This window comes from Agelaius phoeniceus, chromosome 11 (genome assembly GCF_051311805.1).
Source record: "Agelaius phoeniceus isolate bAgePho1 chromosome 11, bAgePho1.hap1, whole genome shotgun sequence".
In the NCBI taxonomy this organism is placed as follows: Eukaryota; Metazoa; Chordata; class Aves; order Passeriformes; family Icteridae; genus Agelaius; species Agelaius phoeniceus.
The window spans coordinates 10,981,437-11,005,902 of NC_135275.1; the positions used below are offsets into that span (position 1 = coordinate 10,981,437).

General features: G+C 36.9%; 2 protein-coding genes across 2 annotated transcripts in view; both read right to left on the reverse strand.

The window, feature by feature from the left end:
* The window catches only part of ASB14 (ankyrin repeat and SOCS box containing 14), a 26,502-nt gene extending 18,946 nt beyond the window's left edge, over positions 1–7,556 (reverse strand). Inside the window, exons 1-8 of the mRNA XM_077184528.1 lie at positions 7,428–7,556; positions 6,039–6,193; positions 5,452–5,507; positions 4,969–5,100; positions 4,714–4,872; positions 2,762–3,007; positions 1,920–2,091; positions 470–1,013 (exon numbers count right to left, since the gene is read on the reverse strand). Coding sequence (XP_077040643.1) covers positions 470–1,013; positions 1,920–2,091; positions 2,762–3,007; positions 4,714–4,872; positions 4,969–5,100; positions 5,452–5,507; positions 6,039–6,166 — 1,437 coding nt within the window. The 5' untranslated portion in view covers positions 6,167–6,193; positions 7,428–7,556. The remainder of the gene's footprint in view (positions 1–469; positions 1,014–1,919; positions 2,092–2,761; positions 3,008–4,713; positions 4,873–4,968; positions 5,101–5,451; positions 5,508–6,038; positions 6,194–7,427) is intronic.
* A 103-nt stretch (positions 7,557–7,659) lies between these two features.
* DNAH12 (dynein axonemal heavy chain 12) overlaps positions 7,660–24,466 on the reverse strand; it is a 59,219-nt gene continuing 42,412 nt past the window's right edge. The window contains exons 55-74 of the mRNA XM_077184526.1: positions 23,634–23,779; positions 23,012–23,226; positions 21,943–22,135; positions 20,913–21,105; positions 20,312–20,484; positions 19,643–19,783; positions 18,359–18,517; positions 17,215–17,359; positions 16,245–16,395; positions 15,746–15,999; positions 15,073–15,213; positions 14,153–14,290; positions 12,735–12,968; positions 12,164–12,349; positions 11,532–11,635; positions 10,230–10,434; positions 9,917–10,054; positions 9,371–9,462; positions 9,070–9,137; positions 7,660–8,220 (exon numbers count right to left, since the gene is read on the reverse strand). Coding sequence (XP_077040641.1) covers positions 8,030–8,220; positions 9,070–9,137; positions 9,371–9,462; positions 9,917–10,054; positions 10,230–10,434; positions 11,532–11,635; positions 12,164–12,349; positions 12,735–12,968; positions 14,153–14,290; positions 15,073–15,213; positions 15,746–15,999; positions 16,245–16,395; positions 17,215–17,359; positions 18,359–18,517; positions 19,643–19,783; positions 20,312–20,484; positions 20,913–21,105; positions 21,943–22,135; positions 23,012–23,226; positions 23,634–23,779 — 3,267 coding nt within the window. The 3' untranslated portion in view covers positions 7,660–8,029. The remainder of the gene's footprint in view (positions 8,221–9,069; positions 9,138–9,370; positions 9,463–9,916; positions 10,055–10,229; positions 10,435–11,531; positions 11,636–12,163; positions 12,350–12,734; positions 12,969–14,152; positions 14,291–15,072; positions 15,214–15,745; positions 16,000–16,244; positions 16,396–17,214; positions 17,360–18,358; positions 18,518–19,642; positions 19,784–20,311; positions 20,485–20,912; positions 21,106–21,942; positions 22,136–23,011; positions 23,227–23,633; positions 23,780–24,466) is intronic.

The following is a 24,466-nucleotide window of genomic DNA, read 5'->3' on the forward strand; positions in this document are numbered from 1 at the left end:
TTAGGTTGAAGAAGGGTTTATAAGATTCAAATAGACTTTACAAACTGTGAAACAAAGACACTGATTAGGATCTTTAGGTTTGCTAATTTCTGCTCAGTGCTTATCCCACCAGCTCCAGGAGTCCTTTCAACAGCCTTCCAGTCTTGGTGTTCTGGTACAGGACAATGCCAAGAGCCAGCCTGCAAATCTCTGCTTTCACAGCATGGACAGCACTGCCCTGGAGAGCCAGTTCCTTACTGATCATTAGCATATCATCAGCTATATTTTCACAATTCAAAATTACTGTTTACAACATTTGCCTTCACAAACTAGGCTTCATAACATCTGGTTAATTTTAAAGCCTTGTCTGTTCCTCTCTTTATGTGTAAACTGTCTTCAAAACTTCTTTTTCTGACAGTGCATTAAGCCCCTTTCCATTTAGTTTCAGGAAGGCGGTAGGGCCACACCCGCAGCCGTGTGACACCCTTACCATGGTGTCTTTGATGACAGTGGAGGTCCAGCCGTCGGTCACGTACTGGGAGTGGTCCCCGCTGCCCCAGGGGCAGTCGAAGCAGCGGTGCACGTCGTAGCCATAGTTCAGCAGCATCCTCAGCATCACCTCGTCCTTGAGGGCATACTGCAGGGCCGAAGGGAAATGCGTGGTGTTCACACGGCAGAAGTAGTTGACGTTGGCCCCGTGGCGGAGCAGCAGATTCATTAACTCGTAGTTGCCCATTCTCAAGGCTATTTGGAGGCAGTTGATGGGATCTTGGTTTGTCAGGGCTCCGGCGTTGAGCAGCAGCTGCGTGGAGCAGATATCCCCGTTGGAGACGGCGAAGTACAGCGCTGATTTCCGGTGGTCGTCGTAGCCCTTGCGAACTCTCTGAGCCAGCATAAAATTGGCATCGAAACCCGACTGCAGGAGAAACTCAAGGCACTGGGGATGTGCTCCTGCTGCTGCTGAGTGCACTGGACTTATCCCACTTTCTTTAATGGCAGAAAAATCAGTCACTGGAACTAAATATTTTAGAGCTCTGAAAAATTAAAACCAGAAGCATCTCAGAATCTTAAACATTTTGGTTCACCTAACTCATCTTTGAATCTCTCTGTGTTGTTGGGCTTCAGAATTCATCATGACTGTTAGAATAGTCTTAATATACATGTACCATGGCAAATCAGTACCATGGCATGCATTGACTCGAATTGCTAACACTGCAATTGTTAGCCAGCAATGGATACTGACTTTACATCTACTACACATATATTATATTATACTATTATTCATGAACAACCCATTCCTTGCTGTAGGAATTAATGTTTCCTTTTCAATAGAAATTTTTCCTGAATGTTGAAAGCACATAACCTATAGGGGTTAGGGAATTAATAGAATATGTATTATAAAACAAATACATATAATATATAATGTAATATATACATCTAAGTTTAAATATAACAACTAATATACAGAAAATATTAATACAGAAATTAAGAATAGTCAGGTGCTTGTTTCTCATTTGTTAGTTGTGATTTCAGCATAAATATCTTCCAGTAGTCTTACTCTCTTTAAAATAGGGAAACCCCTTACTCTCTGTTTGTCTATTTAGTACATTCACCATTCACATTTCTCTGGAGGGGTGGAGATGAGACATTGACCCAGAGAGAGTGACAATGTTCCAAGAACCTCAGCATCAGACTGGACAGTGTTACTACTTGTGACAAATGGGGAAATACCAGAGGGATTAAGATGTGCATCCTAAAATAATGAAGATTTTATCCTAACTGATCTCTTACATTCAGACACAGAACAGACATATTTACACAGTCAAAAATAATTCCTTGTACAAAGCTACAGATTTTCTGCCTGCTTTGAATAAGGTAAAATTAGTAAAATTACTATTTCTGGTGTCACTATGATTTGATTTTTAAGTACATTAACTCACAGAAAGTGTCCTCTATATGCAGCTCTGTGGATTGGCAAATGACCCGAGTGCTTTGGTACATTGGCATCAGCCCCATATTCTAGTAAAAGATTCACAGAATCTGGATTTCCTCCTCCTGCTGCTTCAAACAATATAGAAGCACAGTCCATTGCCTGTGAAAGAACATCTGCACCTGGGAAGAAGCAGCAAGGATTTTTGCAGTAGTCACTGTAAATAGTCATCTGCAATTAAATATCTCCAACCCCCCCAGTGATATGGTATTTTGAATTATATTCTCCACAAAACAGAACCACTGTGGACATAAATCTTCATATTGGATCCTTGATTTTAGATCTGTTCATGTAATCCTTAGAACAAGAAGGTCCAAATTGCCTTGAACACAGTAAGAATTGTTCCTAGAACTGCACCAGCAAAAAGTTTGGTTCTTATTCATCAAAACAATTGATTTTGGTTTACAAACAATGCATTTCAATTCCTTTACTTTACAAAGAACAGGCAGATGTGACTGTAAACATGAGAGCACCCAGTATCCAAGAGTTCATGCAATCCAGTTCAAATGCTGCTGAACCACCATGTAAAATTTCCCACAATATCTTATCAAGTGTGCCCTAGGGTGACCTCTCTATGTGAGAAAATAATACAGCATTTAAAAACCAATTATAAGTACTCACTAAAATATTAATATATTATTTTAATATTATACAAATTGGTATTTATCAGGCCTTCACTCAGTGCAGATGACATTTAATTTTCTCTAGTAATGTGAGCTACTTCTGCTGCTGTTTTTGAAGGCATATCTGAAGCCTTCTCCTCCTATAAGGTCCTATATAATAAAGTCTCACCTTTTAGCAGTAAGAGCTCCATAATTTCTGTGTGTCCCATCTGTGCAGCCAGTGCTAGAGGTGTGAGGCCATAGCCACTGCGGGGGTCAGGATCTGCTCCAGCCTCCAGGAGAAGCTGTACCAGGTCCTTCCTGCCCAGCCTGGCTGCCTCATGCAGAGCAGTTCTCTCATGGACACAGCGCAGATTCACTCTGGCACCGGATCGCAGCAGCAAGGAGGCGATGTCATAGGAATCAAGTTTAATTGCTGTAGGACAGCAAGCAAAGCATCAGACAGGATTGTTACTCAGTGCTATCTGTGCACCATGGCTGCTGTTATGTGAGTGCTCACTGTTCCTGGCAATGCTATTTATGCAAAGAGAAATGCCACCCTACACTGAAAGGTTTAACTCATCAACAAGGACAGCACTAAGTATGCAAATGAATCATTTCGTGGTAATCTCTCTCTGTAGATTTTTTTTCTTCTCTGTTGCATTTGGTAATGGAACAGAACACGGCTTTCCTCGCCACTAGATGGAGACCACACCCAGGGCCCTGGTGCTCAGGAACTGCCACAAGCGCTCTGTTACAATCTCCACAAGCAGTTACCGCAATATGAAACAAAGCTTATAACGACTCTTTTATATGCCTTCTTAGCTTAATAAGCCTGAAGACTTAAGTCAGGAAGGATCTTAAAAGAGGAATTTACATTAGCTCCAGTGGATGGAATGATTAGGCAACACCCTTCCCTCCTTCTCTCTTTGATCTTCCAGGCTGTGCAGGGTAGTGAGAGTCCTTCAGCAGGACAGATTAGGCTGAGCAGCTTCATGTGCCACAGCTGCTTGAACACCAGTGACAGCATTCTGTGACAGAAACTGTGATGTCCCATTATCTGTGACCTACATGGCTGCTTTAGATAAATCCCATGCATCCCCTTCTTGGGGGATGGTGCATTTTAATGCTGTGCACTTCAAAATTATCTAGAAGTTCAGTACATTTTTTAAGCAGACAGCCCTGACTTAAAACTGCAGCCATTTTACAAGGATGGACTGAGGGTCCTACATGATTGGTAGGCCTTTTTCTCCTCCTTTAACAATAGTTTTGAAAAAGAAACCACCCTTCCAATACAAAAAATGTATGGGATCATCCAAGAAACTTGAGTGCTCCTTTAGAATTTAGATAATGAGAAGACACTTTCCTGCTTTCCTGTTTTTGGATAGGATTCAGTAAGAATGAAGGCATCATAGCCCAGACTGAGGGAAGCAAAGGGAATGAACAAAGAATGCTTTTGAAAAACATTTTGGCACAATATAGTTCTTTAGAAACCATGAATTACAGTTCTTGTGCATGATCAAACTAAAGTGGCATTCACACAAAGAATGTGGGTATGAGACTATATTAGGACTACAGTAGGTATGGGACCTTATTCCCAAATTACAAAATATTAAAGAGAAGTCAACTGAGAATGTCAGCCTGTCTTCTTCACTTGTCATCCTTGGACTAATGACAGCAATGTCTAAATAGGGACAAACACAGCTTTGCATCCCACATACTGTAGATAAATCAGGCTGGTTTGCTATGATTTTGGATAATTAAAACCAATTACCATGGGTTTTTGAGGAAAAAAAAGGCTGATGCAATGAAGGAGATACCATATGGGCAGAGAATATGAATGTTCTATGCCTGCAGACATGAAGGGCAGTAACAGCATGAAGAAGCAGAAGGACTCACTACCTGGCACCACTACAGAAATGATGCCAAGGAAAGCAGAGGATGGCACTCTGCACTTCATGGAGAAAGCTAATTATCATCTGAGAAAAACATAGGGACAGACCTATTCAATGCTGAGATTATTTTTCTTTTTCTCCTTATAGCAAAATATTTTAGGCATTGAAGTCAAATATGTCACCTTAAAACCTAAAATGTATCCTCACCTCATTCCCTCACCTCTCCACCCCTAAAAACAGTATTCACCTATAACTAAAGGAGAATCTCCCTCTTCATTTCTAACATTGGGATTGCAGCCATTGAGCAGGAGAAAGTGGACATTTTCCACAAAACAATTTCTTACTGCCACCAAGAGAGGTGTTTCCCCTTTTAGCGTGGACTGTTCCCACGTAATGTCACGGGAGGCTGAAATACAGAAAAGCAGAACACATTTGAAGTTGGATGATTCATCAAACTTTACTTTGTAAAACTTTTTGGTGGAAAACTAGAAGGACTTAGTACCTTTGAAAGTTATTTCAAGGATGTTCTTATTTAGCTGTGCTGCAGCTTCATGCACAGGAAGCCAGCCTTGCTGATCTGCTTCTTCAAAAGCAGAACTGTGCCTCACCAATTTCTTCAAGGCCTCCTCTTGGCCTGTGATGTTTTAGCATAGATATATCCCATTACACATCATAAGACAAAATCCAGGCAGCTAATACACTGAGTGTCATTTATTCCACCAGTATATCTTGCTCATTATGAATGAAAGGCCTGGAGTTTTCCTCTAATTTCAGGAGATGAAGCACTGGAATTCTTGAAAGGAGTGTCACTTGAACCCATCCCACTTCCATGATACTATCTAATAAGCTAGCTTTTGGATGTCTTGTTTTTAGTTTCCTTACTTCTCCCAAGACTATACAAAGGAAAGCTACACTAAAATCAGGTGATCAAACCCCCAGAGTGTAGGCATTGCTCAGCCATTCCCAGGGGTGTATTTGTACTTAACTGTCCGAATTGCTGCAATGATCTGCCCATGCTCCTTACTTGTGGTATACTGGAAACTGCATAAACAGAACAAGAATAAAATCAGAAGTAAAAATTCACGTGAAGCTAAGGATATAATTATACCTTACTTCAAATACTCTAATTTAGACAATATGTTAGATTTTTCTAAGTTACATTGGTTTTGTGAGGGCTTAACACATTGAAACACTATTTTTGTTGGTCTTTCTCTGACACTGTAAATACTAAATTTTTAACACAAAGGCCAACAATTAAATGCTAAAATGAGGGGAAGCTCCCATACCAATCTACTTCTATATCACCTACTTATCTTCTTCACAAAGCCTTATACTCATTAACATATCAATGTAAAGCATCACCTGAAAGTTTCATATGCTTCATATTTTCCAAGAAACAGGTACATTTTCTTCAGGGAGCACTCAAAACAAATGAGCTACCAGTGCTTTCCAGTATCCATGGGACAAGGTCAGCACAATACAACTTAGGGAGTTAAAAAAGGAAAATAAGGTCTACTAAATGTTTACAGTAATGCCAAGAAAACACCCAAAATAGAAATAATAACTTATTACCTTTCAACCTCTGTTGCACTGCCACTTGTTTCAAATTTTTGCCAATCTTGTAAGCTTTCCTGAATAGCTTGCTGGGTAGAGATTTCCTCATCAGAATCACCATCAACCATATACACAGAATTATTCATGGCAAATCAGCACCACATGGATCACTTCTGTAGGGAAACACTGCTTTTTAATTAGAAGCAGATGTTAAATCTTTAGGTTAGATCTGGAATAATAGAAACAGCAAACACTGTGTCAGTATCAGGAGAAATGAAACACAGTTTAAAATAAATGACTACACTGTTATATGATTAAGCAGTCATGATGTTCTTGGCAGATTCAAGATCTCAGATATTCCATTAGGCTCAAACCTCTCATCTGTTTTATCTTATCAAAACTTCCACTTCTGTCTTTCAAGAAAGCTGGCCTGAAAAAACCAATCCAAAACAAAACAACAGGGCAAGGTAAAATAAAATTAATAAATAAAACTGAAAGCTAATAAATAACTTGGCAAAATGAATGAGCACAGGAAATTTAAGGAAGTTGTCAACATTCCAACTACAAAGCTTGGAATAATTCTAGAAACATCTTAAAGCTGGGCAGCAGTAATTCATAGCAAATCTGCATCATTGAATTTGTTACCTGCTCCACCTAAAGTGTGATTGCAAGGCCTTGCTCTGTAATTGCATAAATAGCAAAAAATAGAAATATATTAACAACATATACAATAAGAAACTGTTAGTAATTGATTTTACTATGGTTCAATGAGTATATAGACTACTTTTTTTCCTAAAAGTACTACTAATTTTCCTATGCATTGAGAAAATATACTGGCTTTCCTCACCTTCTGAAAGAGGGAAAATCTCCGCCTTTGAAGAAGTGATTATTAAGTTGAAAGTGACATTTTCAGGATTGTAAACAATCTCTGCAGAGCCCATGTCCATTAATAGCTCACTATAAATACCCAGTCATAAGATACTCTGGGACTTTCTCCACATTTCTTTCACACACGTCAGTTATGTTTAATAATCTGACCTGATAAGTGCTGCCAACAAAAGAAGGAATTAAAAGCCCATTTTCCTTGTAAAAATACTTCTGAGTTTTGGAATAAGAATTTCAGACCTATAGCAGTAAGTATTACACCATAAAAAGAAAATCCTTTAGTGCTGTCCTGGAGAGCAAACTAAAGGTGGTCTTAGGAGGTGGTTTAAGAGTGAGACAGCAGAAAAAATAAACTTGAAACAATAAAAGTAAACAAAACCAAGCAAATAATCAAACAAAACCTCTGTTAAAATTATTACATGTTCCTGATTACTTAATCATAATTCACATTAATATAAATAGAAAAGCAACTGAAAACCAGAATTTTTAAAGGGAAAAGCAGTTTCAGAAAGACAGACTTACATTGGTTCAACACCCAATAAGCAGGGACACAGATGCCCAGTTGTAATAGTGATGGTAGGATGGAGTAAGACCTTTATGTGCTCAGTTATTCCTACTGTATTTTTGGCTGGATCCATACAAAGAACAGATGATGGCTGTATCTGAATGCAAGGTGGAAACATTTCTTTGCTAGAGGAGATGTAGAAGGAACGCTTGAGTAATGTTTTTAAATTATTTTTAAGGGAAACAAAAGTTCAGAATCAAGTTTATTACCTACAATATTTATCTCAGACAGTGCAGACTACTTTCATTTCCCATGAAAACATATTTTGTGATATTCAACTAATGCACAAAAAAGGTGTTCATTTTAATAATATCACCAAGGGCTAAAACATTTTAATAATATCACCAAGGGCTAAAATCCTATTGTATAGCTGACAGATTGTAAAGATGGTCTATAATAATAATAATACACACTTAACACAAAAGCTTGAGGGTCAGAAAGTATTTGCATGCCCTCTCACAATACAAAAACCTCCAGATGGTTCTTTCCACTCTAAGTTCCACCTCCTCTGTGAGCCAGCAGAGAGAAGAGGCTGTTGTGGAGCCTGAAGTGTGCCCTGTCAGTCATCCAGCTGGCACAGCAGGGCCACGCCTCTCTTGATCCAGTGCTGCACGGGCTGGTCTGTGCTGAGCCTCAGGGCGATGACGAAGTTTGTGGAGTGCCCCGTGGTGGACAGGACCCCCTTGCGCTCGCTTGTCTTGTAGAGTGGGCACACATAGGCATTGGTCTTCTTTATGTCTGATTTTACAGCTTCAAAAAAAACCCCAAAATAATGCATTACATTCAGCAGATCTAATGGTAGAAACATAATCTACATGCAAATGTTAAGTATTTACAGTAACATCTGTAAAGGTAACTAAAAATGCAAAATTGTTTTGTGAGCAACGGAATAAAATTATCTGGATTTTTCTTGTTGTGTTTTCTTGTGTGGTTTGTTTTGTTCTTAAATCCAACTAATTTCGCTACAATTTATTTTCAGGACTTGATGCCCTCCTGTGATTCTACCAGCTTTTTAATATTCAAAGGCACATTAAAATCTGAATAGTTACCTAGTTAATACATAGCTTATACATGAGTTTTTCACAACTCTACAAGAATTTCCATCTAATTGCCAGAGAATCTAACTGCAGTTCAAGTCATCTAAGACCCAAGGATAGAATTCTGCAGGAACTCTTTGTGTGCCCAGATTTCTTGCATGGAATTTGTGCAAAGCATAAAATCATGAAGGTCTGAATAAATACATCCAATCTCAAGAGAAGGCACAAGCAGAGAAAGTGGCAAATTTTAATACTGCCTATTTGCTAACACTTAGGTTGCAGCAGTTGCAGTAGTAAGTCCTGATTTTGTACATAAATAAAAACAAGTATTTACTCCTCTCAATCAAAGAAAACAAGAGTTGTGCAAATTATCTTACTAGTAGGAAAGACAGCTATTACAGAGCTAAAAATAACCTGAGCAAACCTTGCTAAATCACATAAGGTAAAACACTCAATTTCTGTAAATCTGTGAAAAGTTCTCCTCAGTGATCTTCAGTTAAAAAGGAAACCACTATTGCAATTTCTCATTGAATAGCTCACACATCAGAGAAATCACACTCACCTGGCTTTATCCAAATGATTGGCATGGCATCAAAGAGCACTTTGGGATACTGCTCAGTTAATATTCCCCTGGAGAGAGACAGCAACAAAGTCATTGTTTGTGGCTTGAGGGGCTTGGTGGGTGTTTTTTGGTTGTTACTTGCTTGTTTGTTTTCATTTCCCCATTTCCATGCATGAAAGAGTACTTAATTTGGTGTGTTATTTCAATAATATGAAAAGTATCACTTAAATTACTTAAACCAGTCTTGCTTGAGCACTGAAAAAAGCTTTCCAGAAGCACAGTAAAACATTTGGCTACTGACTTGGTCCTGTCCCAGCGAGCTCCGTCTAAAAATAATCCATGGATGTAAACACCGTCCTCTGGTGCAGTATCAGCAGTATCCTGAGGAATAACCTGCAGGAAAGAAGTGTTACAGTCATTAAACTCACAGCTCTTTGCTTTTTGAGCTATTATGCCAGTTTTCAGACCAAACCAAACAGAGAGAATAATACAGTAACCCCTCCTTTTCAATGCTACTTTTATATATATCTGTAGAGACAGCAGACTTCTCTGGGTTTGTTAATTACCTTTCTTGTAGGTTACAAAATGAGGCTTTAATTACACAGAAAAAATACACTGGCTAGGCTGCTTCCTTGAGTGGAGTTCTGGGTCCAGTGATAGAATTGCCTTTAGTCACTTTGAGAATACCTCTTCCACAGAGGTTATTTAGCCTGCCAGTCCTAACAAATATCTGCCTTCAGATGCAGTCAGTTGCAAAATGAACCTTCCAGTTAGGATTTATTCACTACATCTCACCACAACATCAGGGCTCAGATTAATAAAATATTAGTTTATAATTTATCCATACCTCAAATTCATATCCTAGAAGGTCAATAGGGATCCTGTACTTCCTGGCATAGTTTTGCATGGCTCCAGTTAGGAAAGCTTGAGTAAAATAGAATCCTGAGAGCCAAAAAACAGCAGGCTTCCCTAATTCATACCAATCCTGGAGAGAGGAAAGCAATACATTGAACAACCAGAGAGGAATCCCATACTCTGACTATTTTCTACATAATTGTACTCAGAAAATCTAAACAAAGCCTATCAGTCCTTGCCCAATAAAGACAAATTGTATGGAAAAGTAGATTGAACAATTGGCAGCACTGCCACTTGTACATTACCTGTAAAAACTTCAGCCTTGCTAGCAAATCAACAATATAGCTCCCTAATGGTTTTAGACTTGGGTATGAATGCTGTGCCCACTTCTCAGGAACTTTTCCAATAAGGAGACTGCCAGACAGAGCCTCCAGCTCAGCATCCATCACAACCAGTCCTTTAATGGCTTTCTTCAGGTTAATTAGTGTAATGCGAATAGTTCGGATTAAACTAGAATTAAAAAACAAACAATTTTCACACATTCTGCAGGATTTGTTAAACATGACTATGTCACTGGAAAAAAAAGTAAAGGTGGATTATGGAGGCACCTATAGAATTTTTATAGCTTTTAAAATCTATATATCTATATAGATATCTGCACAATAAGCCATGTCTGTAAAGTCATGGATTTGGGCATTAGTGCAGATTTATTTAAGACTACAAACAGTAATAAATTCTTTTGTTATCTCTGATATCCTGATTTTTTTTAAGAGGATAAATTTGGAAATCCAAATGTATCCAGTATATTATGGATGAAGCAAAAAGGTTTTGATTGCAAAAGAAGAGGGTGTGCAATAAGGATAACTTGGAGACTTAAGGCCAGAGAGCATCTGGAAGAAAATTAAGCAGGAGACATGAAGAGAAAAATAGAAAAGAAGGAAGACACGGAAAGACCAGATAGAAGGAATGGACAGGCAGGTGAATATAAGAAAGAAAATTATGAAACAAAGTCAAAAAAGAGATTGAAGACCCAAGGAGAAAAATAAATTCAATTCTAGGTTTGTAGTCTTAGAAGAATAATTGTGAAAATTAGGCATAGGGGAAAAAAGTATTGGAAAAGGGGGAAAAATTCAAACAGAAGCACATGAGAAAATTAAGAAACAAAAATATCTCCATTACAGAAAACATTTCATAAACTATAACTGTGCATGTAGAGTTTCTAATTCCTTTACCTTACAGGTCAGAAATATGAGGAAAATAAAATAAAATTAAGGTAATGAAGGTGAAAGAGAAAGTGAAGTTTAAAAAGTATATCTATATATTGTTTGCATTCTCTTTTCCCAGTACTTCCTCATGCTCCCTTCGTTTCTCTTTCAGTTCATTTTGCCTGCCATCTTGCCTATTATTTTCCTTACATGTGTCCTATGCTCTGATTCTCCACAAGGAGCAAGGGTGTTTGGATTGCTGGTATCACTGCAGGCAATTAGAATGGAACAAAAAAAAAAACATTTCACACACCACAGAGCTTACAGAATATGATTTGCACGAAATATTTTTCTGTGAATGGAATGATTTCTGGTAAATTTAATAAAATAGAACATTCTTACTGGTTAAATCTTTCCATTTCTTGCACCAGCACAGTGTTCATACTTTCTTCATATCTCACAGGATATTTAATTAGGCAACTTTCAATGTCAAAATCCTTTGGAAGCTGTAAATGACAACACATTTGGAAATCATTCCATATATCACTATGATTTTACATTAAGGTGTGAAAATGTGAAAATTTGCAGAGCAATAGAAACCACTAAACTTTCTGATTAGTATCTTAGCAATACAGGATTCAGTAGTTCAATCTAAATAAAAATTTGTGGGATTTTAATGTTAATTGAAAAAAAAACATAGAATTTTTAATATAATGAAAATTTATTAATATATTTCTATATTTTAGTTTTAAATTTGTTCATGTGAATGAATCAACTGTTCTTTCAAGTCCTCTTTGCTCTATTTTCTCTCTTTCTACTGTCTTCTGCCTATTTAATAAAATTAATAAAATTTCTTTCAACTGAAATATAGCTGTGGTCTGTTACAGCCACACAAGCTCTTACTTTCACATGGCACTAAGTTCCTTTCAGAATGCTTTTCTTTCATGATGAAATCTACTTTACAGTGAAGATTCTAGTTAAGGAATTTCTGCTTTGTAAAAAGATATACTGAAGTAATTTATACAATACAATACCTTGCTGAGAATATCATCTGCAATTGCATAAAGAGTGCTGTCACCACCCCCAGAAGTTCCCTGAGAACCTCCTCCTTGTGTTAAAATCAGAGATTCAAAGAGCATCTTAGTTTGCTGAAGATCTTTTGCAATATCCACATTTTCATGCAAGCCAAATACCTCTGGGTGCTGAGTAAAGGGAAGATTCTGGGACAAAAAAGAAAAAAAAATGTCTGGGTGACATAAAGCAGGAGGAATCTCATCCAAGGTTTCTTTAAGAAGCCAAGTGAAAAACTTCAGCTGCAGGTGAGTGAGGACCTTAGTAGCAAGTATTTGCAGACAGAATTACTGCTGATAGAGCCACCACTTCTTGCACAGAAAGTAATTTCCAAAGAATCTATGCTACACATCCCCCTATCTACTGAGTGATTCCCTCTCCAAAACATTTGAGATCATGGCAAGGATCATACAGGGATGCAGGCAAGAACCTGAGTACACAATTAATTGTGCTTCAAAACAACTTCTTATGCCTTTCAGGATTGCTTTCTTGGCACATCAGTGTAACAGTGCAAAATCTTGTTGCTATTTTTACCTTAATAAACTCAATGTACTCCTCATATGTGCCTTTGGGTGGAGCATAGTAGTTGCCACTGGGAGAAAAGGTGTAGCGAGGATTCTCGATGATGTCTGGGTTATAGAAATCGTCCAGCATTGTCAGCAGCAAACGTCTGTCCCAGTCATCTGTCACTCGACCTCCATAGTTACACTCACCAGTCAGGTAAGAGACAGCTTCAAAGGGAACGTGGCTGTACTCATTGATGAATAACTGAAACAGAAATAAGAGTGTAGGGGGACAGAATAGAAGAAAATAAAGATAGTGTAGAAAGTAATCTTACCCCTAAGGAGTTGCAGCTGGGCCAATTATCAAAGATTAGGAACAGGCCTGACTTTAACAGGCCACAGCTGTAAGCAATGAGAAGAAGATGCTATAAAAGAGTGGGGTGGCTGGCTGAGAAGGGAACTGGACTCAGTTGGCTGTTTTGAGAAGAAGAAAGAGTCAGTGCTCTGAGGAGTTGCCCATGAGAAACACCAAGAAGGTGTGAAACCTTTGTGATATGGAGACAGCAGTATGGAACCCCTGCAATAAGATGGCAACATAAGAGCAGTTCTAGAGACTTGCAGTATCTGCTAAATAACAGTAGACCTAACAGAATAAAAGGCTGGAAGCTATAGCATCTGTAAGCTGCAGTTTCTGGAGTTTCCTTCCTAGGTGCTGGAAACTCAAATTCTGAAATCTTATTTTCAGGTAAAAATTATTGTTTAAAATCAAGATGAGTTAAGAGCAAAAGCCTCTTATGAATATCAAAATTACTTAGTCATCCAAGTCATTCTTTAATTATTTACAAGTGGATGGTTTCTCCAGTTCAAACTTTGTAGATGGACACTTTTCTGCACCAGAAATAAACATGCGTTTCACTTAATTTATCTTTTCATCTTCCTCCAATCTCATTCATTAACTTCTTAATAACTTTTTCAAATCTCCAGCCTCAACTTCTGTAATTCAGTTTTAATTCTCCTGACTTTTATACAGTGTGTCTAGAAAAGGTTCAAGGTCAAGTAGTGTTCACTGTCTTGTTTTTGGGAAGGAAAATAGTCTGAGGCTCTGTTAACTACCAGTATACATGGAAAAAAATGTCCTCCTACTAACCACCCTAAAAGGTGACTGTCATTGACATGTGCTACCTCAAGAACAGTGAGCTCTTGTACGTGACAAATTTAAATTTTATGATACTCACATATATTCATTATATTCCATATGTCTGTAGAAATCTAAACTTTTTATGTCATTTGTAATTTTGAAAATATTTGTAATATGATTGACATTCCTTGCCTTCACAGCTGAAGTCCTGAATATCTATGAACATTTGAGGTAACTTCAGTGTATTGCTCCTTGTGACTCCCAGCTGTGTTTTGCAGAATCAGAGTTCAGGAGGTAATCAATGATTTTACCTGCAGCTGTCTGATACTGATCCTCAAGTCAGACTCATTAAATCCATAGGGTATATTCCAACCAAGGGGCCCAAACTTCCTTCTCTCCTGAACAAGAGCATGGAAGAAACAAACTCCAAAGAGTAGTTTCTCCCATACCTTTGAGAAAAGCAAAAGAAAAATGTATTATTAACTAGTCTGCAAGTTCATGGTAGTCTGCAACTTGTGTACTGGGCACCCTTGGATTACCACTCTCCACCCAGCCATAAATCCAGGTCACCACTAAGTACCTTGTGGTTTTTGCCCAGGGAACAAGTGCACACACAGTTCCACAAATGCAAGCACATTTAGCCAGTTCCTCAAGTACCATGATATTCCTTAATGTCCAGGGCAACTGACTTCATAAGAATTCCAATAGCACCAGATATTTATTCTTAAGGTTCATTAGACAAACAAAAAATACAAATGTATTTTTAAAGCAAGTCCTTAGGTGCAGTCACACCTATGTATATTGATAATTCATATCTCTGATCCCACTGTTCTTCACTTCCTTCACAGGTAATGATTAGCTAAGTTGTTCACCAGGTATCAATAAGATATATGGGCACTGCAATATTTGGTAGCAAGAAAAGGTCTCCTCAGTGCTTTTCATCTCAGTAACAACAGACATGCCTTTCTAACCAATGCTCAGAGTCCATTACATTGTGTACTATGTGTGTAGCATGTCAGTGATTTAATAAAGCCTAAGGAACCATTTAAAATATTGCTGCATGAAATTACCTGGCAGAGGTAATTCTTAACTAATTTATCACTGCAAAACCTAAATTCACAACCACAGTAAAAATTTTAGCTTGTAATTATTCACTGGACAGAAATCAATATATCTGTGGATAAAAAGAACCTCAAAGTCCAAAATCTTCTCAAGAAACAGGCACATTTACCAGCTCCTTCCCAGGGCATCCAGCAAAGAATTCAGGATCAGAAATAGGATCAGAAAGAAATGACTGAAGTAGGTTTAACCGGAGACCAGTAGGAGGCTCATTTGTCATCTTCACACCATTCTGCAGAATGGTTACTGGAAACTAGAAATAAAAGATAGCAAAGCTGCATTCAAAAGTGTAGAATGATTCTATATTAACAATATACTATTATTCTGTGGTTTTTTACATTAACAACTATCTCCAAAAAATTCCATTTTAAAGGTCAACAGCTTATAAAAAATTCTCCAAGGCATCAAGAAAGTAAGGCTCTGCTGTAAGTAACAAACCTGTATTTTAAAATGTTTTCTTGGTATTCAACACTTCACAGATAAAATGCAAGACTATTTTTTTTTTATTTATGTGAGAGGAAAAAAACCCCACCTTCTTAATCATATATGCTGGCAGATTGCAGTTTTATTGAGTAGTACACAAAATATTGCACATCACAGTGTCAAAATGTATAAATATTCTCATATTTATAATTATTTTTAAATATCCTTTCTTGTTTTAACTATCTCTTCAAAGGCTCATTGCATTTCAGAGAAGTTTTTTATCATTCAGGTATACAGAGATTCCCTAAAATGCCATCAACTTTCCCTTTCCCTAAACAGAGATTATAGGGCCACGCATATACCTTTGGTGAAGGGTAACTTGTAAGCCAAAGTCTGAATTCTGGGTGACATTTTTCACTGTCAAGCTCCTCACATATTTTCTCCAGCATTGGCATCCAGGAGACAGCTAAATGACAATTTTGTAAACAAACCCACGTTCCTTCTTCCATTCCTGTTTGAATCATTTTTGTAGCTATTGGTCCTTGCCCTTGTCCTAATGAGATGGACTGAAACTTATCTCCTACCATCTCTCTGTCATTTGCCAGTTTCAGGAGGCCTTGAACAGAAAGAAGCATAAGATTTTAGCACTCATATATTAAAAAGAAGTTATGTCAGGAAAAAAAAATTGAAAAACTTCTATTACTATTTTGTTTACATGTACATACAAATTAGCATTTTGAAGGGGCACAGAATTCTAGCAGTCTGACACAATGCACTCAAATCTACTCACAGAAAATGGAAAATAATTCTCACTGTGTATTGAAGGGGAATTTGAGGTGCCTACTTTCTGTGTATACTTACTAGACATGGGATCTGCTCCTGGAGATAGCACAAATATTAAAGGGACTGTAGCAGTTGAATCTAAGTAACTTTTTGCTAGATCAAAAGGTGGTGGCTCTACAAATTTCTTCCCCAGTTTTTCAGTAACAAATGTTGTTATAGCTGGACCAATCTGGTAAAAAAAAAAGCAAATACAAACCATTAATATAGACTTAACTGCAGATCTGACAATGTATTTTATGTCCAAGCCTGCAGACACCTCTCTGGCTTGCAGAGATTTAAGACAAGTCTTGCAGAGTGATCCAAAAGCAAAGGTTTCAGGTTTCACCTCTTGTTGACACCTCCCTCCTTATTTTTTCCTTACAAGAGGAATAATAATGTTTTTAGAAAATAAAGAATAGCATACCTTGTATAAATAATATTTAATAACATTAAGACCTTGATTCAGGCTTTTCCTGATGCAGAGGACAAGCACATTCTCCCTTAGGATATATTAATATCATTATTTTTAATTAATTCAAGGGAGTAGTTTCAATGTGCCTTAAATTCTAACATTGATAGCTCCTAAAGAAAATGCAATACAATTTCCAAAGAGCATCAAATTTGTTGAAAATTCATCTTGGTCATTCGAATCAACACATTTTATTTCTTTTTGCCTTAATTATCATTTGCATGAAAGGACATGGTATTAGATAACCTGTGTATTTTTTCAGGCTAATATGTCCTGTCCTCAAGTACATTGAGTGCACCAGGAAACAACCTAGGCATGAAAAAATATTTCAAGAGAGCTAGAACAATGAGAATCCTCCAAAAGATTCATTAAATCACATCAGAAAGAAAGATTTCAGCTGATGCTTGAGGTGTTTGTATTGGTCACTTGAAAAATAAGAACAGCATTTACTTTCTTAATAAATATAATGAAGAACAGATTAATTACTGGAAGAGGCATGGCACAGTCTACAAACACTCCATAACAGATCCAAGATTTTACCTTGTCTGGTCTTAAGCACCGAAGAACGATCATCTTCTGTATTTCACTAAATTTATTATTCAACTCTTCTGGTAATGGAAAGTTTTGAGGCTCTTTGCTATCATACATTTTTTGCCATTCATGTATATTTTCAGACACATGACTCCTAGAGGAAAAAAATCACAAGTACTATAAATCCCTGGAGTCTTTTTTTAAATGTTTATCAAAGGCAAATCACACTGTATTGTCATTTAAGACACTTCATATCTATGTCAGAAAATAATCCTACAGTTGAGCTTCTCCATGCTGAACGGTGAGAAATCTCTTCCCACCATGCTGCTGAGGAGAGATTCCACCTGAAAGGTTCCAAGCTGACAGTAAGTTCTGTCTGTTCCTCCAGACAGCACAGCTTGCACCTTCAGAGGTCTGGGTGAATTTTCTGCCTCCACTAGTTCAGGAAAACACCACACTTTAACTGAAGAAAATTACCAGGAAATTCAAGTAGGAAAAAACCCCTATTTTCCTTCACACAATATGCAGAGTATGTCCTTGGCAATGGGACAACTCTCAGATTATTTAAAGGTGGGATCATCATCCACATTGCTACTTAAACTCCAAAGGGGCTGATACACAACCTCCAAGAACTTCTGAGAGTAGTGTTACCGCATTCAGATCAAAATGCTCCAAATATTTGCACTCAGTCAGCTCATTTATGGAAGTCTTGTACAGCCATGTTGTCTCCAGAATTTAGTGTTAAATTCTACTTAAACCCACAGTGAAATTGTGCTAAGTTCAGGAGAAGAGAGTTTACCAGAAAAACTCCTTCCCCAGAACTGCAGTGCAATTCTGCTACATCTACCATCTCTGGCTTTCACTGAACCCTTAAAACACTGTTTCTCTACCGTGAAGACATTTCAGAAGAAAAATTTCTTTAGGCAACACCTCAAATAATTTAGAAAAAATAGTTGTATTACATAATGTTATAAATAGTGATCTGACTGATAGGAGTAAGTGAAGCAAACATGATAATGAGAAAAAGGGGCTGGTTTCATCCCCTTTGCATTCTGGCACTGATTTGGAAAACATAGCAAACATTTCTTTCATATGTTACATATGTATTGGTCAAAACCAATTCAGGCCAATTCCCATCAGTATTTTACCATACCTCAGTCTTTCCATAGCTGGGAATTCACTGGCACGACATAATTCATCCCAGCTCTTATCTGATAGCCAGGATGGATCTGGATTCTTGTGCTCATTCTTGAGACCCACACCTCCAGTTAGTAAGAACATAAACTCTTGATGTTCTATTTCATTATTAGCCCTATATATATAAAAAAATCCAACCAGTAATTGAGGTACAATTTTACATAATATAAACAGTGGTTTTAAATTAATCACATTTCATTGCCCTTTAGGGGCAATGCTTCTACTTCAGTAAGAGCTTAGATCTCAATATTCTATATTCTTAAAAAACTGCATGGGAAAAATGTCTGATCAATGCTAAAGGAAGGGTTTCAAGAGGTAAATCTTACAATCAATAAATTGTTTAGGTTGGAAAAGACCTTTAAGATCCAAGTCCAACCATTAACCCAGCACTGCCAAGCTATCACTAACCCCTGTCCCTCAGTGCCACATCTACACAGCTTTTAAATGCCTCCAGGGATGGTGATTCCACCACTGCCCTGAGCAGCATGTTCCCGTGCTTGACAGCACTTTTGGTGAAGAACTTATTCCTAACACCTGCATTTTTTTTTTTAAAGTGCAATTATTCCTGGTTTTTAAAGGCTTTGCAGAAAATAATGCATTCTACAATTACAGTACCCTTACAGATTGGCCCAGGAAGAACATCCATGTACAGATGAGTACACACTGCAATTAATTAAGTATGCACATTGTGGTTGTGCAATTTTGAACATATCATTTCTTTCATAATGTATTCAGACAAAATTAGGAAGAGAAAACTAAACAGCTGGTGGAAAGGAGAAGACTGAATCTGAGATCACATGATGTTATGCAAAAGGGTAACAGAGAAGAGAAAAAATGAAAAACAAAGACAAAAACCTAGAAGTTGTTGGCATTACACATTACTGCCTAAGTTTTCTTTCTAAAATGTTTTCTTAAATAACAGAAATTGGTTTTGACGTAAGTAATGTCAAAATGGATGCATCACTGCCCAGATCCTTTAAAGAATGATTGATCATTGACAAAACTATTGACAAATGGGCACACTTTTATTTTCATAATGTGTCCTGTAGTGGTGATACATGCACTCACACACTCTTCCATTTTTTAATACTATACATCTTAGAAAGCCCAAGGTACTCATGACCTTACTCCAAAGACATTATTATCAACATGCACAAGAACATTCCATTTCACCAGTACCTGCTTCCATGATAAAATCATTCGTTTCTGTTAGTTAGAGACTTAACAAAAATGAGCTTACATGAGCAGATTACAGCACAACAGAAAGGAGAAGAGCAGCTTGTCTGTTTCAAACAGTGAACGACAGACTTGGCAGTACAGATTGTAGGTGAAGTGGTCATTTAGATACTGAAGCCGCTTCTTCAAAACTTTGGATTTATTACTAAAAAGAAAAGAAGTGATAAACTGAGACTTCAAATTGAATAACATATACAATCCTTAAGAAATCTCATATATTTAGGGTTGCAGAGGATTTATATCAGATCCACAGACTCCACAAGGGACTTAGGTGCCAGTTTCCCCAAAATTTCAACTATACTCCCTGTCTTTTTAAAAGACTGCAGCACTTTTAGAAGTCCCAAGCAAAATAATAAGTTGGAATCAATTTGCCACAGTTAAGTGGTGGCACTCAGTCTTCAAAATGGAGCCTATTTCAGAACCTCACTTCACACTAAGTTACATTCTTAAAAATACTTAAATATATCACATCCTTACAGTTCATAATTTGTTTTAACAGTAAACAGAAAGATAAATTAATTCATTAATAAATCCTATTTTCCTTCAAAATCCTGCATTTAAGGAGGCAAACTGTTTCCAGAACTGTTTCATTCTCTTCTTATGAAGAGTTTCCTCCACTATTCATAAGAAGACAACGAAATCCCTTTATTTTCTGCAGAGAGCCCCTCTTTACCTGTCGTGAATGGAGCTGATGTAGAGGCTGACAAACCAGCTGAGGGAGTACTGGTACATGGGGTCGATGTTGGCCAGGTCGGCGATGCTGAAGAAGAGCACGGCCGAGTGCTGCGCCACGGGCCGGTACGCCTCCCGCGACTCCGCGATCTTCAGCTCCGTCTTCTCTGCAATCTGCACAGCAACAGCAGGGGACAAACAACAGCTTCTAATGGCTTAATACTCTTCATGTCCTACAAAATGTTACTGCTTAACAGCATTTCTGGAAGAGTTCCTTACAGCAATGAAACACCAGAGTAAAGCGACTTTTCTGCTCCAGAAGGCACCAGCCCAGTAGGTAAAACGAGCACTTTGCCCAACCCCAGTGCTGCCTGATCTATTTACCTGCACTGCAGATACACATACTTTAAAACATTTTAAAGACTGAATAAACTACCAGTGAAGATTCTAGAACAGATCCAATTTTATTTCTCTTTCCATTTCACAAGTACAGAATTTGCTCTTTGTGCTATGCATCCAAATCAGAGACCTTCTGCTGGCTGCAAATTTTAATATTTAATGTCTCAGTATTATTGAGGGAAGCACACATACGTACTCCTTACCTGCTGTTTCCTTGTGATCTCATTAGCCATGACTTTGGCAGAATCCAAGACCTGGATGGCAGTCTCATCTTCCAGAATATCACCTTCAGATGACTCCAAAGTTTCTAAAATTTTCTTCTCAATTTCTTGTAGATTCTTTTTATTGGCTGCGGACTGAACAATGAGAGCATTTCTTTCCTCTTCTAAATCTGGCCTAATGAAGAAAAACACAAAAACCAAAATCAGTCAATGTTCATCTTGCACTGACTGCAAAAGATGCCCATGAAAATTACTCCCTCTTCCTATAGGAAGTTATTTATGAATATTCTTTTCAGTTTAAGGAGGTTTATGGTGTTTAACATCTATTTATACTGGTGAGTATAGATTTCTTTGAATTACTTCTACTCAGTACTAAGTACTTGGAAATGATGGTCTAATCTTTAACATCTTAGCATTTTGAAAATGGCAGTGCATCCTACTTTTCCTTTATTGTATCTCAGCTGCCTGAAAAAAACCCACCAAGTGATAGACAGAGCCAGTTTACTGCTGGAACACTCTGTTAGCAAACAGTTTACCCCAGTCACACAGACATGCCTGTCCAAACCAGATACTATTTCTCCATGCCTCTGGGAGGGCTCAGATATGATCCATCATCAGTTTCAGAAGTACTTTGCATTTATTTCATACAAAATTAAAATGAAATCCTCATCATTCTACACCTTTGTCAGGCAGTTCAGTCACATTGAAAAAATAACAGTAATGATTCAAATAATATTTACAAGATTTTCTAATGTTCAAGGAATATTTCAGGAGAAAATTGCCATGAAAAAACAATGATTTCACATCTGCTATTTTAATTAACTTCTGGACACTTACCCCTAACACTTCCCTAATAAACTTTTTAAATAATAAAATTTTAATTTAAAGCTGTTACTGAGCAACATTCATACCATGTACCATCCATTATTTTACACAATAAATTAATTTCCCATTTCCTGGGAATTATGCCATAAAAACCTTTAATGACTGTTTACCATAGAGAGAGACTTACCTCTCCTCTGCTACAACAATACCCAGCAGCTGGTCTTCAAGTCCCTCTGGTGTTATCATAAAATTGAGTAATAAAACTTTTGTAGCAAGTTCAGGCATATAGTGTGGATTTCTTAGTTTTGTGGTAATAAAAAACTTGAAATCACTGGAATACTCAATAATGCTGTCCCCAAGCCTGATACACTCCATACCTCCTGAAGTTAAGAAGAGAAACATTAAGAAAACTTATCTACTCCAATTATTCATAGGAAAAAAATGCTTCTGTCATTAAATAAAAGCAAACTTCTCACCAATGACAAATTTCCTGAGAAGTAAAAATTATTAATAAAAATTCTCAGAGACCTCAATGAGGCCACTTATCCCTCTCAGCAGATGAAATCAAGTCAATCCTATCACTACAGTACTTCCAATTTGCATATACAAAAACTAGAGATGCCAACAGAGAGCTGTGGAATTATTCCCAAATATTCTATTCTTACAGACTATTCTTTCATTGAATTACTTGTCTGAAAGAGGAAACCACAAAGAAAAAAAAGTGTTTGAGCTTTACTTTCCTTTTGTTTTTAACTCTGAACATGAAAAGACAAACTAGGTAAGAAGGAAGGGAAAATATAAATTTCTTTATGTGCACTTTTCTGTCATCTAACAGGAGGAAAAGTTGAAAACCAAATTCATAGCTACTTGCTAAGTACACTGAAAACTATGCCTTAAGCAAAATGTCTTGACAGCTTTATTTGCTTTATTTGTGTAAAATTTAGCAAATAGTATCATCAGACTAAAACACATGAAAATGAACAAACAAAACAATTTCACTGAAAATGTTTCCTTCACAGAACTTCTTTAGTCTCCTATAGGGATCTGGAAAAGGTTTTCACATAAAACCATTTTCATGATAGGCAGGAATGACATTTATTAAAAAATAAAACTTCAGACTCTTGTGCAATTACCATTCCCTTACCAGAGGCAGAATTAAGGCAAGAGAGCAATACAAAAACATCAGCTGGTGCCAGAGACTAGAAACTGAACATTAATATCCTGTCCTTCAGGGTTCGAAATTAATCCTGCTGTACCTTGTTTAAATGTCTGTTTAAGCAGCAAAGGTTCAAGAGATGGGTCTAATTCTTCTCCAACATTTTCTAGCAGCAGTGGAGTCCCAAACTGAATGCAGTTCTCCACAGTTCTCATATAATCCGTGTCACTGATCTTGATAACATTCAGACGGTTGTCCTTCTCAAAATTCTTGATCCATTTATTTGCTTGACCTTGAGGATCAATCATTAATGGCCTAGAAAACACAGGATAGTTTTCTCAGTGCTTGCAGGCATTTTCCAAAATTTTAAACTATTTTACATGTTTCTGTATTAGACTGTTGAGAAGAAGCGATAAAATTTAATTATGTTATTTTAAGATAACAGTGAATAATGGATGCATAGCTGTTTTACAATAATTTCAAAAGTAATAGAAATAGCTATAAAAGTTGCAAAAAATGTTTAACAATTTTCATAAAATAACCAGAATACAGAATTCTTGTAAATTATTGTTCTACCTCCCCCCTGGAATATAAAGATTCCACTCCTTTTAAAATTATATTGCTCTACAGAAGCTACACCTTTTCCAGATACATTCTTTTTTTTTTTTTTTTCAAAGTGGGAACTTGCTTGGATTTGAAAATTAAACTTTTTTGTCACCTACCAACGTCTTGAATTGTCAACAATGACCCCATTGTCTACAGAAAATACATCAGTGGGCAAACCAGCAATATTCCAGGCTCTTATTTTTACTGGGTCACCGAGATTCTTGCTCAAAGAGAAATTCTCAGAACAAGGGATTTCTTTCTCCTGAAAAAGAGGGGGGAAAAGACAACAAAATAAATGTTTTTCTTTATTCTGGGTTTCTTTATATCTTTATTAAATGCTACTTCAACCAAAAATGACAATGTGCATTTTGTTTTAAGGGACTGAAATAGGTCATGTATAAATAAAAATCCTGGGGAAAATAAAACCATAATTTCAATAATTAACTACATTTCCCCACTAAATATGTACTCTCCTATCAAATTTTGTAAGATTTGTCCAGTTTTTGGTACATTCATGGAGGGAGGTTTGTTACATAAAGTTATAAATTAAGAAATATATACACAGTTGGAAATACCTAATTAAATCTTCCATTAAATCAGTACAGTAATCCAGTGCTGATTTGTTACTGTTTCATGCATTTTAAGTGTTTCTAAATCACCTATCAATTATTTATGAATTTATTTGGTTTATGAATTATGGCATTCATATGCCATTAGGGTTAGGCTTAGGGTTAAGTGTAAGGGTTAGGGTTCCTGTGTTGAAAGTGTCCCTTTGCAAACCACACAATTAACCATATAATTAACATGCAAATATTTGATGGTGTAAGTTATGCAATGTTTTACATTACACATAACTGCATTTTAAATTTATTTATTTTATTTAAAGGAAAAATAAACAAAACAATGAGATTTTACTTCAGTAACAATCAAGCCTTACAAAATCAGTGAC